Source organism: Toxorhynchites rutilus, chromosome 3 (genome assembly GCF_029784135.1).
Source record: "Toxorhynchites rutilus septentrionalis strain SRP chromosome 3, ASM2978413v1, whole genome shotgun sequence".
NCBI classification, from domain to species: domain Eukaryota; kingdom Metazoa; phylum Arthropoda; class Insecta; order Diptera; family Culicidae; genus Toxorhynchites; species Toxorhynchites rutilus.
In genome coordinates, this window is record NC_073746.1 from 32,000,562 (window position 1) to 32,019,023 (window position 18,462).

At 40.4% G+C, this 18,462-nt stretch overlaps 2 protein-coding genes across 4 annotated transcripts in view; both read left to right on the top strand.

Moving 5' to 3' along the window:
* Nucleotides 1-14,629, top strand: part of LOC129779300 (homeobox protein invected-like) — a 197,370-nt gene extending 182,741 nt beyond the window's left edge. Inside the window, exon 3 of one of the 3 annotated variants that reach the window (XM_055786700.1) lies at nt 14,514-14,629. The gene's annotated coding sequence lies outside the window, so the exon portion shown is untranslated. The remainder of the gene's footprint in view (nt 1-14,513) is intronic. The other 2 variants (XM_055786702.1, XM_055786701.1) reach the window with 2 other exon arrangements.
* LOC129772992 (homeobox protein E60) lies at nt 698-15,036 on the top strand. Its single transcript, XM_055776541.1, has 3 exons — nt 698-779; nt 14,514-14,641; nt 14,749-15,036. The coding sequence occupies exons 1-3, from the start codon at nt 698-700 to the stop codon at nt 15,034-15,036; spliced, it is 498 nt and encodes a 165-aa protein (XP_055632516.1).
* The last annotated feature ends 3,426 nt before the right edge of the window (nt 15,037-18,462 follow it).

Below are 18,462 nucleotides of genomic sequence, written 5' to 3' on the forward strand. Positions count from 1 at the left end.
TTCCGTCAATAGAATACCTTTCGCGAAAACTCGATGTTTATGCCCTGCGGCTAAACGTATGTCACGGGAAAAAACGACGTTTGAATGTTTATATCCACCGATGCCGCCTTGTGTGTGTGTGATTGTGATGCGCGTCCTTTCAATAAAATTGACTTAAATATACTACCACTACAGCAAATAAGTATCCCGATAAAAAGAACATTCCTAGTTGTTTTGTAAGTGTTTCAAGTTTTTTTTAAGTGCGGCTAAACCAATGTCTATCACTGTATTCTATGAGTAGATGAAATTCGGGTAAATTCTATAAAGTTGAGTAACTAAGTACGGGTTTTTTTTTATATTAAACATACATAGGTGTGGGTGGTGGTGGTCAATGAAAATGGATTTGTCAGGGCGTTTGACGTTATTTGGACTAGTTTAGGTTTCTAACAAATCTCACGACGGATTGTGCAGTCTGCCTAAGCTGATACTTGAGATTTAGAACAGCGTGTAGGTGCAAATACTTAGAATTTTTTTAACTGAGAAGCTTGAGCTAGAATATTGGAGCGTATGTTCTACATTTAAAAGAAATACACAAAAGATCCTAGCTGTAAATGACGTGTAAGATTGAACACTTTTCAGGTTATCCAATCACCATATGAAAATCATCGATCGAATCGGTGCCAACGCTCAGATAGAAAACAAACAAACAAACCCCACAATGTGGTTGATCGGTGTAAACGATTTGTATGACAACTCTGTTCAACATGGCCCATTGCAAAGCGCTTACGATCAGCCAGCGTGTAAGTTTAACTTAATCTAGCTGGATCTGATGTGATGTGAGGAAACATCAAAACCACAGAGCAACAACACATCACGATTTGCCAGAGCCAGAGACTGCATCCATGATGCGTAGGTTTCGACACTGCATTTCATTCATTTAGCTGCGCCAAGATCTCGAGAGGTGTGTTAAGTAATGCTTTTCCTGTGTTCGATTAGATCTTGTCCTATGTTTTTTGGTTTTGTTTCGCTGGGTTGTGGTGGGATCTACACAAGTAGATCGAACGGGTCGAGCGCGATAAGCTCGAGTGATGTAATTGGGTGGATATTTCGCGATCGCCTAATGCTTACGACACACTTTGGGATGTCGGATAATCGTGGGAGTTTCATTATATTGCTTGCGTTGGTTTTTAAAATTCTGAATAAATTTCGTAAAAGTATATCATTTACTATTCTCGTTTCGATCGATTGATCAATATAGATATTCCCCTAAAATAAAGTATACTCCTTCGCCAAGAGCGATTACGTAAAATTCAATCCCTTATATTCGCGCAATTCGGATCTCACACTCGAGTGTTTAATCTCACCTCGAATAGGTACTTTGTCATTACTTCACTCCCGCAGTAACTAGAGATTAGCTACCACTCCTGAAATCATTCGATCGTCCAGTTGGCACTCCAGAAAACGCAGCCATATGTTCTGGATTTTGGCGTGCAAGAATGGTTCGTTCGTTTGCCAGAGCTTCCCTGCTCGGGTGCTGAGCCGGACCACATTTCCACAATTTCAACGTGGGCGGTCCGAGACAAGATTTCTCATGCATTTCAGCGGGGAAGACGCGGGAGAGAGCAGGCGGTTGAAATCCGTCCAATTAGCATTCCAAACTTGGCCACAGCGGACCAATTAATTGTTGTTTTGATTTAATAAACGATGGTTATTATTTTGAATTCAATTAAAACAAACCCTCGCCTCGCTCGGCTCCTGTTTCGCCCCTTTTCCTTTCGGGTGAAGTGAACGGATCCCATCTGTCGACAGCAGTCAGTAAGTCTAGCTGCGAGAAGTTACTTTTATCTGAATTTCTCGCATATCTTTCTCGACCCCTCGGCTCGAGTTCCCGGCTGGTGGCTTTGTTGCGGCTCTCAAATCCGATCAGCCGTCGATCGCGTCACGCGAACTGTTTCGCTTTCAGGAGTTCAGATTCCGATGCGAGATAAATCAATGGAAGCTGTGCGAAAGCAACACGACACACAGTTCAACTGCTGCCGCTGGCTGGAGGGGGGTATGGTTTTGAGAGAAGGGGACGAATAATTATAATAAGTAGCAAATTCCGGTGAAATGCTTCGGACCACCCACTTTAGGACCGGTGAAGTCGCGACCAGTGGACTCCGATTTGCTCGGGCAAAGGTGTTGAAATGGAGATCGTTTATCTGGGATTGTTCGAAGCAGTGGTAAAAGGGCTCACTCACTTCAGGCTATCGCTAATGTCATCGTTACAAAAGTTCTCTCTTGCGAATTTGAAGTGTATTTACTTGTTCAGTCAAACGCTTCCATTTAGCATCCACGAACTCGGATAGTAATTGAATTTAATAGCAAAACTCTAAACACGATGATTCAGCATGAACAAACAATGAAGCCATTCGGTGTCCAATCGAATCAGTCACATTCAGTCGCGAGCCATTGAAATGATATTTAAATTATCCACACATAACAAATCGACGTTCGCCCCTTCTCTAACCAGGCACTCTCCGAGTCTAATTTGGAATTTTCTAATTAAAACTTGAGACAATTAATTAGAGAAGAAAACTGCTCACTCTGACACTTCCATCCTGACTTTTCTCGACCCAGCGAGGCGAACTTGGCTTCCAACGGTGCTCCGAACGAACGAAGCAAATCAATATGTCTCAATCGGGAATTTGAACAGAGAATAGTGCCCAGCTTCCTTCGTGTCATCTACACATTTTCCAGGAAGATATTCTCCGTTCCAAGAATTAATTGACGTAAAGCCAAAATTACTGCTACCAGAAGCAGTGGAACCGCTCACTCGCTCCGTCTCCATTTGGATAAAGTCGAGAAGATGAGAAAGGCTTTTCCGGTAAAATGGAAAATTAAAATGAGAGCTGAATAACTAAATAATCCCCATCGACCCATTTCTGGTGCTGGCGACGGCAGCGGCGGCAGCGGTGACGAAACAATTTTCTCTGTTCTCCTCCGAACTCTCGAGAAATAAAGAGTCATTCTGCCTAATTTCAATCGGGCCAGTGACTCTTCTCGCCTCTTCGGGATAGGGGGTTGGGAAATTCCTCTCTATTCGCAGGAGAGATCAGTGGGTGGGAAGCAATTTGTAAAATTGAAATTAGCCAGAGTGTAGACATCCCAGGGAGGGGGATGTTTGGAAAATTGTTGAAGGATTCATAGCGGAAAAAGGCGAGTGGTGGTGAGACGTGTTTCGAGCGATCTGAAATGAGAATATTTTGGGGTTTTCCACAATTGCTCTTGACGGCGAAGCTGGGAAGGGATTGCTTGCTTAAAGGCTAGAAAAGTGTCTCGGAAAGGAAAGAAAGTCAATAGCTAATAGTTGGGAGCTAAATAAATTGCTCTCAAGGCAAGAGTAAGTGTACTTTGGGTTGAGGAATTTTCGGCAATTAGTGAATGCCTAATGGGTGCTAGAATGAGAAATTTATTTCTTAATCATTCTTCAGACAACAGCAGCGTGATGCTCTTGTTTAGGGGTATCGTGGAAAATCGGAAGTCGAAATCTGCTTAGAGTTGTAACGTAAAATGTGTGGATGTATTGCCGGTTAGTCGAGTAAATACAGTTGTATGAACCATTTTTTTAGAGAAGAAAGACTGTAGATGATTCTTTGTTTGGAACTAGACTGACGACTAGTTATTTCGAATATAAAACACGGGATAGATTCTACTCCAGAGAACTCTTCAGCTTTCATTACTATGGTGATTTTTTGGGTTGTAATGTGTCTCCTTCATTGTTCCTTGTCCTAGATGACCTGGAACGACTCTTTAATAATTGTTCTAGGGTTTACCCGTAAGGACAATTCCCTTTTTACATAGTTTTTGACGTAGAACTACGTCTTTCATTAAGGGTGCCAAATTAGAAAACAGGTCACGTTTTTAATGCAATAAAGTTAACGTTAATAACTATTTTTGTCGCGAACGGATTTTGGCGATTTATATAATAAACGTGCTCCCTTGGCCGAGTGGTTAGCGTCATAACTAACATGCCGGGTGTTCGGGTTCGATTCCCGTTCTGGTCGGGGGAATTTTTCGTCAAAGAAATTTCCTCCGACTTGCACTGTGTTCACGCGTATTCTAGAGCTTGCCACTCAAAATGCATTCAAGGCGTGTTATTTGGCATAGAAATCTCAACTAAGTACTAACAAAAATGACGCAAGTAATACTACGTTGAGACGGCGAAGTTCCTCTAGGAACGTTAGTGCCATTGAAGAAGAAGATATAATAAACGAATCGGAAATTCCGTAAGATTTGTTTAATATGCTATACATTAGATTCCCCTGGTTTGTAGATGGTTCAAATTCCTGAAAACTTTCCATTTTCCCATATATTTGTTCTGTCCATTTGTGTGCTTTCCCGAACAGAGCTGTCAATAACGAGCAACTTATCGACGACTAACGGAGGTGAAATCGTAGGATTTGAAGTCTTCGTGAACAAAGAAAGAGTAGAAGAATAAAGGGGAATACTTGCGCTCCGCTTTCCGCAAGAGCAGATCGCTTGCCACACCATGTACTTTTTAGCAGACTTGGATAATTTCTGCTTGTGAATCTCCTCCGGAACGCTGAATTTGTCCTGTATAAACAGTGGATCTCGCTGAGGCAAACTTTCATTCGGCATCGGACTGTTGAGCAATCCAGTTCACTTTGCTTTCGCTGCGCTTCGATCTAAGATTGGACCCCACCAGTGGTAATCCAACTTGGATATCGTCGTGTGGTTTTGACGTAGGATTACGTCTTTCGGGAACATATTGGGGTACAAATTGAAAAATGAAAATCGATCGCATCGTGAAAAATGTCCAATTTCAAACGCTTGTTACTCATTCATTTCATGATGGATTGATGAGATTTTTGCATCAAACGATTACGGCACTCCATAACAATTTTTCACATTGAATAAAATAGTATATATCATATAACTAACTATCGAACAATTGAAAAAATTCAACCCCTATCCAAACAGTGATACCCAGTCCTGATTGGTCGAAATTGACGTCATTTCTTTTTCGCGCCCGATTCGTTCTCTCACCGGCAAGCTGCATGGCAATCGAGTAGGAGGCGCCTACATCACACATACCAAATGATATAAAAGCAAGGAGCATTCGTGGATCTCATTCAATCTTACAACGGACGTGGAACGGACAACAACAAGTGGAGAGCAGCAGCAGTGAAAGCGGCTAATATATAGGCGAGCATAGAAGTTGAGCGGTCAAAATGCGAGCTGTGTCTCGCATCGAGCTTCTATGGCAGCATAAGCAGCGGCAAACAGTAGCAACGGTTGTTGAAACCGGTCTACTACTAGTGGCAGCAGCAGGCATCACGAGCGGATCGTTTCAGGCACGCTCTCTCCGTCAGAAGTGCGAGAACGTTTCTTGGCATCGTGAAAGTGCAGCATCGAATCTGAGCGGCCAACAATTGAGCTGTGTCTCACATAAGTGGCAGTAGCAGCAGCAGCGGCGGTAAACATCGATGCTGAACCTCAACAATCGAGCTGTGTTTCGCATCGGTCCACTACTGTTGGCAACAACAAATATCATGAGTAGAGAGTTTCAGGCATTCTCTCTTTCTCTACTGCTGCTGCTGCTGCTGCTACTCAGTCAGATTTCTCATTCTTGTTGGACGCTCAGATCGATAAACATATGTGTTTCTAGTGTGCATTGCTGGTACTCCTGTTCACATCAACCAATACAATTGGATGCGGTTATGGAGTTAAAGGAGACAAAGGACCCGGTTAAGGAATAGTGTATCGCACGGTTCCACATGGCAACATCCAGTGTATCAAACCCGCTATCCGTTGTTTAGCTCACCGTGATGGTGTCAACGAAACCCTTGCAAACCGACGCACAGAAGCCGAAGATGCCAAAACCAAGGAAAGCAGCAGCGACTCCGAAAAAACTACCGCTGCCAATAAGTTAACAACTACTACATCCGACTGAAACCTCATTACATTAGCACGCAGCAGATTCCATACAACCCATTTAACCATTCCAGTTCTTTTCAGGACTTTCGATATTGCTTTGAAACGAAAGAGTTTAATGTATTGTTTTCCACTTATCATAAAAATGATATAAAACTACGATCAAAAATACTGTTTACTTTTCATCATTCTTTGTGTGGACACCGACTGGACAACATCGTTGCTGGACGGGCTGGACGGCGAGGGATCGAGTGCCTTTCTCAAGGCAAGAGGGCGGAGGTGGTAGCGCTGGAGTAGAATAGAGTAGAGTTTTCAAAGGGCCTTTCTCAAGGCTAGAGACGAATGAACTGCAAAAGTTTAAAGTCTCTATAATACAATACCTTCCTTCCTTCCTGTTTACTTTTACATTTTCTTTGATCATGTGCAACTAACAGGAAACTTATCACGTCAGAAACATACTTTCCATCAACCAACCTGACTGGATGCGGTAAGGGAGGCGAATGACATATGTATACATATATATATAGCGAAACGGCTCCGGTCATACACAGCACGTTTCAGACAAATGCCTCAAGGAATTTTCTAAAATAATATTTTGCCGATGCCTTTGCGCGAACTACACAGGCGAGTAGCACCATAATAGCAAATCAAATGTCGAAGTTCGTGATATGGGTGCGTTCATCGCTATTCGGTTCGGCGTCGGTTTACCCCTTTAATTACGGCAGTGTGCTCCGCCGAAGTGCTACCCCTGTACGAAGCACTGCGCCGAAAAGTATGCACATTGCGCTGGTGTGATCGAAGAGCAGTATGAATTTCATGTCGTCTAAAGACGACGCTCGTACACACAGCTCTATAGACGACATTCGTACACACAGGACGTCGCGCGGATGTCGTCTATAGACGACGCTCGTAACGGATGGGTTAACCATCAATAACTACGCTTGGCAACATTGACATCTGGCAATTTTCATATAAGATTTTTTCCCCGCATGTTCAAAATGGTTTTTCATGTACATAAAAGCGCAGCGTAGTATGTCAACTGCTTCCCGGTTAGAAAATAAATGATCGTTAGAAAATAAATGGGCGACCCGTCAAAATTTCAAACGCTTATTGCTCATTCATTTCATGATGGATTGATGAGATGTTTGCATCATACGTTGTCGGCACTCCATAATAATGTTTCACATTGAATAAAATAATATATATCATGTAACTAACAATCGAACAATTAAAAAATCTCAACCACTATCCAAACAGAAGATATCTAGGCCTGATTGATCGAAATTGACGTCATTTCTTTTTCGCGCCCGATTCGTTCGTTCACCGGCAAGCTGTATGACAATCGAGGAGGAGGCGCCTACTTCACACATACCAAATGATATAAAAGGATGGAGCGTTCGTGGATTTTATTCATTTTTACAACGGACGTGGAACTGACAACAGTGGAGAGCAGCAGCAGTGGACGCGGCTAATATATAGACGAGCATCGAAACTGTGTGGTCAATAGGCTAGCTGTGCCTCACATCAAGCTTCTATGGCAGTATAAGCAACGACAAACTACTACTACTCTACTAGTGGCAGCAGCAAGCATCGCGAGCGGAGCATTTCGGGCACGCTCTCTCCATCAGAAGTGCGAGCACATGCTTCTTGGAATCGTGAAAGTGCAGCAGTGAACTTCAAGACGAGCATCGAATCTGAGCGGTTAACAATTGAGCTGTGTCCCATATCGAACTTAAGTGGCAGTAGCAGCAGCAGCGGCGGTAAACATCGAGGCCTAACATCAACAATCGAGCTGTGTCCCGCATCGGTCCAGTACTGATGGCAACAGCAAACATCATGAGCAGAAAGTTTCAGGCATGTTCTCTCTTTTTGCTGATGCTGCTGCTCAGTCAGATTTCTCATTTTGTTCGACGCTCAGATCGGTAAACATATATGTTTTTAGTGTGGTCACATCAGATCAACATCAACCAACATGACTTCATGCGGCAAGGAAGGCAAAGGAGGATCGAAGCGTATCGCAAGGTTCTACATGACAATATCCAGTGTATCAAATTCGCTATTCGCCGTTTAGCTCGACGTGATGGTGTCAACGAAAACCACCAAAATAAAAACAGAAATAAGCAGCAGCATCTCCGAAAAAGCTACCGCTGCCAAAAAACAACAGAAGTGAATTGTTGTTTTTGTTGCTCCATAATGTTTTACGCGAGTAAATATGTCGGAATATATGTTCACGCAATATGAGCGCCAATCTCGTAAACGTGCATCGGAGCTGAAACAACTTTCTATCACTGATACCGATAGCTCGATTGTAACACTGGTGAAATGAACAAAAAATACCCAAAAAACAACCAAATCAAACGGCCAATCAGGGCCATCAGATCATTATCAAAGAGTTTAACAATATATTTTTTCAAACATCCAAAATCAGCATGCGACAGATAGCGTAACGTAATCCTACGTCAACTATGCGGTCGTGTCTCGGACACAACCTTCTGTGATTTTTTTCAGTTTGTTTTTGTCGTTATTCATATCGTGTGTTTTTCTTTCCGCGTCGGTCGAAAATGTAAACGGTGGTGAAGGCGGTCGCTCTTGACAAAGTCATCAGCGAATTCGCATCGATGGGTGTTACAGCAGAGAACAAGCTGTGTGGCATAACTCAGTCTTTTTCCAAGCTGTTAACATTGTTTGTTTTCCGTCATCATAAGGGCTTCGTTGGTGCCTGTGAGAATGCATCAATGCAATCAACTGACGTTATGGCGAAGCAGGCGTTAAGGTTGAGCGCCAAAAAAATATTTGGGGAATACCAAGCATCTTGAATGTCTTACTGGAATGTTATAAGTTATTTGGGTTCGCGTGCCAATCGCAAAACTGCCTTCAACTAGGATTGCATTTGCGCTAATATTGATAATAATGAAGCATTGGTACTATTTTCGAGGTTTTTATTAAGAAAAAGAGTTTATTTCGCTTGTTTAGTCACCAAGAAAGTAAATGTCGTTCTAGAATTTTGTATGTGATTAGATTTCGCTTGCCAGTAGCAAAACCACCTCCGCTAAGGGTGACAGCTGCGCTTCCCTCGAGCATGAGAAAGTAATGCAACTTTTTTCGAGGCCAGTAATATTAACATAAGCGTTTCTTTTGAGAACAGCGCAAAATGATGAGAAGTGTTTATATTCCTAGTAGTTTCAAGCACCAATGTATGGCGGCTTATATAAAATAACAGTGTAGTTCTACGTCAACAATGCGGTCGTATCTTGGACACAATTTTTTTTCATGTTCATTTCGTTTTTTATTCGTTCATTTTTCTTTAAAATAAACAAAAAAATTAGAATTCAATAATTGAAAATGGGTGGGTTTTATCTATTAAATAACCGTAAGGTTTACGTGGGACTACCTTAGCTTAGCAATCACTTGTTTGGTTGATTAAATTGTTGATTGAATGGAACTTAGAAAATGTCCGAATTCAATTGAATACAATATATTTGCTTTGTGAGTAAAGAGATTAAATAAAAGCCGTGTTTCATGCATTGTGATAGATTACAAGTAAATTTAATGACAGTTCTTCTACGTTTGGTGTATATTTGGACAATATATGTGAACGGAAGAATTATCAAACGATTATTTTATTTTACATTTTCCTCTGAAGTTTGCATCTCTCAAGTGTACGTACTTCTCGAAACGCGAATTTGCTTGATTTGATGAACTTCAGGCACTCAGTTTCGATTTTGACATGTATGTCGAACGCATATAGTTTAATCAATAGGCGTTATCGCAGCAAAGGGTTATCAATATTTTGCCTAATCATCAAATGGTAGAAATTCAGTGAGCTGAAGATATGAAGGCATATCCTTCAATGCAATCTTGGATAACCGAGCCATAGCGTTGTGTTCGTACCCGCTTTTGTAATTCGTGTTAGGAAAACACTTTTCGGAGTGCAAAAAAAAACTTGCGGGTGCAGAAGTACATGCATGAATCAACAATATTCTAGTCTGCTCAGAGACAAGCGGGTACAAAAGTAAAGGGTGTGTCACATCAAATTGCATCATGGAAAAAACGCTGTAGAAATTCGCCCAGTAGACCGATCCTTTTGAAAATTTTAGACAGTAAAATAAAAACTATTAAACAACTTTTGGCATTTTCTTTTTATTCATACTTCGAGCCCAAGCCCGTATGCTCGCACCTTCCTCTTTACCCCGTCCATAAGGTTCTATACAACGTCAGGTTGTAGTTTTTTTGAACAGAAATCCATTTTCTCTTGAAGTCCGCCTCCGATTTGACAACTTTTGGGTTCTTCCGGAGGGCCTGCTTCATAATCGCCCAATATTTCTCTATTGGGCGAAGCTCCAGCACGTTGGGCGGGTTCATTTCCTTTGGCACGAAGGTGACCTCGTTGGCTTCGTACCACTCCAACACGTCCTTTGAATAGTAGCACGAAGCGAGATCCGGCCAGAAGATGGTCGGGCCCTCGTGCTGCTTCAATAGTGGTAATAAGCGCTTCTGTAGGCACTCCTTAAGGTAAACCGTGCCGGTCATCACGAATGGGGCGTTCCGCTTTCCGCAAGAGCAGATCGCTTGCCACACCATGTACTTTTTGGCAAACTTGGATAGTTTCTGCTTGCGAATCTCCTCCGGAACGCTGAATTTGTCCTCTGCGGAGAAGAACAACAGGCCCGGCAGCTGACGAAAGCCCGCTTTGACGTAGGTTTCGTCGTCCATTATCAGGCAATGCGGCTTCGTCAGCATTTCGGTGTACAGCTTGCGGGCTCGCGTCTTCCCCACCATGTTTTGCCTTTCGTCGCGGTTAGGAGCCTTCTGAACCTTGTATGTACGCAGGCCCTCCCGCTGCTTGGTCCGCTGGACGAATGAACTTGACAAATTCAGCTTATTGGCGACATCCCGAACGGATCACGTCTAAACTGCTAAACTACGCGCTTTTTCACTGACGGAGCATCCATTTTTGCCGTTCTTCACCTTCCGGTCGATGGTTAGGTTCTCGAAGTATCGTTTTAGTACTCTGCTGACCGTGGATTGGACGATTCCCAGCATCTTACCGATGTCCCGATGTGACAACTCCGGATTCTCGAAATGAGTGCACAGGATTAATTCACGACGCTCTTTTTCGTTCGACGACATTTTTCCAAATTTACGAAAAATTGACAGTGAAGCATGGCCAACGTGATCTATACACTCTTGTCTGATTATAAGCGAAAGCTGAAGATATAATTCCTAAAAATTAAATTTCTACAGCGTTTTTTCCGTGATGCCATTTGATGTGACACACCCTTTACTCGCAGTTTGCATTTACTTGCAATGCCGATTTCTCCAACACTGCTTGGTTTTGAAGTCTGTGTTAGGGAACACATTTCGGTGAGAACAAAAGTTCCCATACTTTCGTGTATTTGCAGTGTCGATTTCCGCAAGGCTGCTTGGCTATGATGGCTGTGGTGAGGAAACCGTAGATCGGGCCAATCAAAACGAGGCAGTTAGGGGATTTTAGATAAGGCTTAACATTTTACAGTTATTCAATTGTTTATCAAATGAAATATAACATTTTATTAATTGCGATAGATACGTAGAAATATTCCCTATCAATTGATGCAAACATCTTTCCGATCCAGTAAGAAATGTTCGAGTTGTAAGCATTCGGAATCTTTCATTTTTTCCTGCATTTTCTGTGTTTAGGTTTTCATTTTACCCCCATATTCTCCGGTTAGACATAGTCCCACGTCAATAGAAAACTCAAGACAAACCAAAATTTTCAAATTTCCTGAGGGATCGACACTACAACCCTTACCCTTCATGTCATAGTAAAGCCACTCAAAATGACCACTAATAAGCTTCATGGGATCATGCAAACACTCAAGTATTACGCAACGCATCTCTGTACATGTGGTGACAACTACCCGAAATCACAATTTTTATGATCAAAAATTTTTTTTAAACGGTTTCATTTAGCTTGCCCTGTAATCTGTTTGTATGTTTGTAACATGTCTGTCTGTAGCGCTGACCCACATTAATAGAAATTTGACCCCCTCTCTGTTGACCGATTGATCTGAAATTTGGAACACTCCTTTATCTCTGCAGTCATTATAAAACTGCGTATTTTATGATCTTGAAAATCCAAGATGGCGGCCGCTACAAAATGGAGGATTATATATTTTCTCAAAACCTCATCGATATGGGTTCTCCAAAACCCCATCAATATGGGTATCACATTGAAGGGCTTCACTAGTAGAATACGGTTATTTATGAAAAATGTAAATCCAAGATGGCTGAGACTACAAAATGGCGGACTACATATTCTCTTAAAACCTCATTAATAATTAGTAGAACACGGTTATTCATGAAAAATTATTTTTTGCCACTACAAAATGGCGGCCTCACCTTCATTAGTCTAGGGCATTGATAAGACTAAAATAAAATCGTGGGGCACGTTGGATTTCCATTATCCACAATTAGCGACTTCATCATATGTCCCACGATTTTATTTTAGTCTCATCAATGCCCTAGACTAATGAAGGAGAGGTGTGATAACTGCTAACTGCTACTTGCCTAATTATTTTCTTGCTTTTAGTACATTATTATGTTTAATCACAATTAAACCGTTTAACTTAAAAAGTTTTTTTACTTATTTTATTTTAAAGTATAATGAAAAATTTTCAAACGACTTTGACTTTGATTATGTTAGCGTTACGTAAGTTAAGAGGGAAGGGGGTTAGTCTTGCGTTATTTATTGTTACATAGTGGGGAAGCAGGTTCGGAAACCGCATTTTTAGTGTGACATAAGTTGTGTACCACGCCTTATACAGGATGCTAGGAGATTGACTCAGAATCTTTCAAAGATAGAGGACCAAATTTGATGGAAAAAAAACCGGAAAACTGTAAAATCAAAAGGAAGTCGAACTCCCCCAACAAGTAGCTGTGGAGAAAAAAGTAAAACTTTCATTACTTCTGTGGCCATGAAACAGCAAATTCACCAGAAGGATTGCCTACGGGAGAGACTACTGCATTTTCTGAAGCAGCATGAATTGGATTTCCTATTTTGTCAAGTTGCCACCAAACAGTGGAACTGAGAAAGTGGTGTTACAGAGGTTCTCAAGGAAATATATTTCATCCACTAAGGAATACTGGTCAGTTGTGTAGCACATACCGATGCTGAAGGAGGGAAGTGTAACTGAATGATTTCAAGCGAAAGTAAAATTTGAAGGCCACACAAGTGGGAACTGTGCTCATGCAAAAGATGATGGACGAAAAAAAAGTTCGAGGAATGGCTTATTGTAAGAAGGAAGACTGACAATGGACTTACACTAATACCATTAAAATAGGGAAAATGTATTTTAAACCCCAAAAGATTTTTTTGCCTGGCTATTTACATATTCAAAATTTGTTGGCTTATGAATCTTCGTTTTGAGACTTTGTCCAAGATCGCATGAATGATTTGAACGTGCAGAGAATACGGTTTGAGTTGGAATTCGTTCAAGCTGGAGAGTTATAATATTCCGATTCTCAGGCGATTAGTCATCATCTTTGTAAAGTTTGTCATAAACAGTTACCATTTTGTTGGAATGAAGAGAGGAACGTTCGTCTGCGCCACTCTTATTATTATGCATATATTCATCAATCTCAAAAATTACATTTCTTTGAGAGCTACTTCAGTGTGTTATTCTATAAACGTATTGCAAACAATCGAAACAATGACAACATCTCTCGAAAAGGATTGAGTTGAGGATGGACAAGAATATTTTGGTTCTCGACGCCGTTGAATGGTACTCACCAAGTTAAACATTGTTGATCAAGGTTTGTGTAAGATGCACGCAAGTAACAATTTTCCATATTTCACTGGAAGTGTCTTAAGTGCTGCACTGTGAGAACTATGTTAACGGTGCATTTTATCAGCTTAATGAAAATGTTAAAATAACATGTTGATCGACTCCTTTCACCCAGTCAATGGGGTCTGGGACTGAGTGCACAGCAACCACTTGTGGGGCCAGAACCTGCCTCGTTCCGTAGTGCGGCGATGCGTGTGAATGGGTAAATAGAACAACACATCAACAAATAACACGAATCTAGGGAACGGAGGGTTTATTTCAACAACATGGGTTTCGAAAGAAAAACGAGAAACGAACGGAAGGAAAGTAAATAAACATATAGTCCGGGGTATCATCGTGATGAGTTGATGTGAGCCAATGCAAACAAGACATAAAGGAGAGAAAAACAAATTGGACTCTATTTAAAACATGATCTTGAACAATTGAACAAAACGAAAGTAAAGTGCCCAGGGCCCAATTCCTGGGATGTGCGCACTTCTTCTTCTTCTGCTGGTCGTTTGTAATTTAAATTGAGTGTTATTTGGTTGGCGCTCGAATGGCGCCAGGCTGGAGAAACGGTCGCGTCCCGGTACGGCACACGGAAGGGCGTCATCGCTGGTGGTCTCATCGCTCATTACCAAATATCATTACGCAGATGAGAAACCCTGAAAGCTGCGCGTCTAACGAGAAACGTTTGCGATGCGTGTTACGGAAGCGTGGAGCAGTTAATGACTAAATCTTGTTTACCTTTTTCTTACGCATTTCTTCTCTATTTTTCCCATTCATTTCCAGGTCCACGAGCACGCAAACCAAAGAAGAGTCCCAGCGAGAAGGCACCGGTGAACACCAGCGCTACTGCCCTGGCGGACGACAAACGACCCCGGACGGCTTTTAGTGGGCCACAGCTGGCGAGGTTGAAGGTGAGTTTGTTACATGTAAAACTCTAAACTTTTTTTTTAATATGTAAAGTTATGTCTCGGGTCAATAACGAAACTTTTTTGCAACAATTCTTTTTTTTTTCTTTCAGCACGAATTCGCTGAAAATCGTTATCTAACGGAGAGGCGTCGTCAACAGTTGAGCGCCGAGCTTGGCTTGAACGAAGCCCAGATAAAAATTTGGTTTCAGAACAAGCGAGCCAAGATAAAGAAATCCTCCGGCCAGAAGAACCCACTGGCAATACAACTGATGGCCCAGGGTTTGTACAATCATTCAACGATACCACTCACCAGGGAGGAAGAAGAGCTGCAAGAAATGCAGGCTGCAGCCGCGGCAGCGGCCGAATCCAGGATCGGTTCGTCGGCCGCAAGCGGTTAGGTGTAAGTACAGACTTGGGTTGAAGCAATAGGATAGCTGTGAAAAATATATCGATTTCCTCTCTTAGGAAATCACGTAATGCTCCAAACGAAGATTTAATTATTACGTTATCTATTGTAAAAATCAACTTTCAAATGTACATCGAATGAAAATGCATATTCCCAAACTCTGTTCCTTGCTTCACACAATCTAGACTTTTTGGTTGTGAAATGTGCTCCAATGATTTTTTTATTCCCGCAAACGAAACGAAAGGAGAGAAGTATCTGTGATATCTTAATGTTAGTTCAGCCACAATACAACTGTAAATTTTCAATAGCAATAGCTTCCACCAGGGGAGGCGCCCATTTTTGCATTATTTTTTTTCGAATCACTTTTATTTACGAGTTTTACCATTTAATCTTAAATCCAACGACTTGAGTAATACACCTGAAATAAGAGCGAAATACATAAAGCGGATGCGCCTAGGTAAACAAATATGTTATGACTGTAAATAAACGAAATGCTGATTGCGCTACACTATCTTATTAATTGATAAGCTACAATCAATACATGAAAACTAGTGGTTTTTGTTAAGGATAGGACAATTCAAAGTAATTTATTTATAACGGTCGAAATCATAAGCAAGTAATAGTTGAAAGCTGTGGAGGAGAATTCTTTCGGCTCGGATTTTCGAAAGAACAAAATGTAAATAAATCGCTAGCAATAATTGTACTCACCTTTAGTTTTCCATTCCAGGTATCCGAAATCATTGTGGCTTCCGTTCGTCTCCAGGATGTACTTGCACTCATTTGATTTATTTTGCTAATTATCATTGTTGATGGTCTTCATCAATCTTTTGTCGTTCTTGTGATTGGCAGATATTTCTGAAGGCACTGAAATCCAGAGGATTTGATTACTTCGTTTCCAGCAGATGCTCCATTCAGGCAAAGTACCGTTGCAAAATCAGAGATTTTATGATCGTTGGTTATACTTTTGTGTTTAGAACCTTTATTTTATAGAAAACAACTACTGCAACTACTGATTTTTTTGTCAGAATGACAGGTAATTTCTTGTCTGTCACATAATTACCATCATAGATATTTTAGTTAATTTAAAAACGTGCATTTCACATTTTACTTTTTTTTTGTATCCGATACACTGAAGATCCCGGGAGTTTTATGGGCAAGACACTAACTATTTGTAGGAGCCCATTGATCAGTTTACAACTGAAAAATATGAACAAATAACAATCTATACTGTTTTGTTTCAAATTCCAAACACTTCATAACTAAATGTGAATTTACTAAACTTTAATGCTATGAAAGATTGTTAGGACGGCAGCCATTCCACAAGTAACGGAAGGTGAATACATCTACCTACGAGACTCCCTCGTAAGAAAACCGTGGACTAGACTGTCAAATTGAACAAAAACAAATAACTTTTTATGAATTACTTGCACTGAAATTGTTGTCGATATTTATTCGCTCAAACTATTGTTTTTTTCGCTTATTATACAATTATTATATTCAATACGGACAGTTTACGTCAAGACTGACAATGTGAGAAACCTAAAACAATGTCATGCAATTGTGAATTTATGAATAATACTAATTTCAGCTTGAAGCTTACTACAAACAAATACACGAGTTTGCTGTTGAGAGTCCGAATCGTGAACGTCTCCGTAACAAATGAAATTCCTGACATTCTTTGTGGTATAGGCTTCATTTTAACATCATTTACAGGTGATACAGCTTATAATTCATAGTATTAGGCATTTATACAAAAGGTATAGAACAGTGATAAAATGATAAAATATTTGCGTTAGCAAATTCCGAAAAAAACGAGCATCGTTAATTTTCCAGTTTTTGTAGTTGCTTATCCGTTTGAGTGCGGAGCAAAATATGCAAAAATTTGAATGAGTTTGGGTATAATTATAAAAGCTTTAGCCCTTTATCCCTTATTGTTCATCCAATTTTAGATGGATTTAAAAAATGGCACTTGAAAAGCCATTTTTTAAATCCATCGAAAATTGGATGAACAATAAGGGATATAATCTAGACATTTTCAATATGTACTCCCAATATGTTCTCGAACGACAAAATCCTATGTTAAAAGGTGCTCCCCGCAGTAGCAGGAGGATCTATCGCGCTCAAACGGTTAAACTATTTTGTTTTTTTTTTCATGGTTAAGCTATTTTGTTTGCTGTTTCCATGGTCAGTGCCATAAAAGGTAAGAAAATACTATAAATGGATGAAGAAAATTATATTTCATGCAGAAATCTTCATTAATATTAGTATTTAAATAGTGCTCGGAATTTGAATCAATTTTCGACGCATGATTCAAATTCCGAACGGTAGATGTTTGAAAACACTATGTTTAGGCAAATGTAACAATGGTTCATAAATTAGGGTACAAGGACAGTCCAATTCTGGAGCAACAATATGAAAAGACCTAACACCATTTGTAAACTAATGTTTGTAAACTCTTTCCTTGCAAAACGTAGGTGCCAGGCGCAAACCAACGAAAGTAAAAATTATTTTCTTGGTCAGGTTTTCAACTAAAACCACAACAACAAAATTGGATTCCTGATGTAACTGATCGAACTTTATTTTATTTTAGATTCGATTACAGGTCGGACTCGATCACAATTTCGCATTCAACGTTAATTTTCGAATCCAATACATAATCGAATCACAAAAAAAGTTATTTTTCTATTAATGTTTGACATTCATACATGAATGAAAAAATTATTTTCTTGAGATTCGATTATGTATAGGATTTGAAAATAATTGTTGAAAAAAAATGATCGACTATATATAATCGAGTCCGACCTGTATATACATTTTTGGACTCTGTTATAGACGGTTTGAAAAAAAAGTTTAATATTTTAAATATGACTTATTTCAAGAGAAAAAATGAAGAAACGTCAATGAAAAAATTATGGAAAGTGGCTCGAAACATGAGAAATCGCTCTTCAACAAATGAAAGCGTAGAATATTCACATCGATGGATTTTTAATTTTACACGGAAGGTTTGTCCTGATTCCGCTCCTGTGCAAAGAATTGTTCGAGATATACCACAAGATAGGTGCGATCTTGATTCCGAGTTTTCGATGGTAGAATTCTCTCTTGCTCTCCTTTCATGTAACAATTCTGCTCCGGGATCGGATAGAATTAAGTTCAACTTGCTGAAAAACCTCCCTGATGTGGCGAAACATCGCTTGTTGAATTTATTCAATCGGTTTCTGGAGCATAATATTGTTCCAGATGATTGGAGACAAGTACGAGTTATAGCTATTCAAAAACCCGGAAAACCCGCGTCCGACTTCAATTCGTACCGCCCAATAGCAATGCTGTCTTGTATACGGAAATTGTTGCAGAAAATGATCTTGTTTCGCCTTGATCGATGGGTTGAAACGAATGGCCTACTCTCAGATACACAATATGG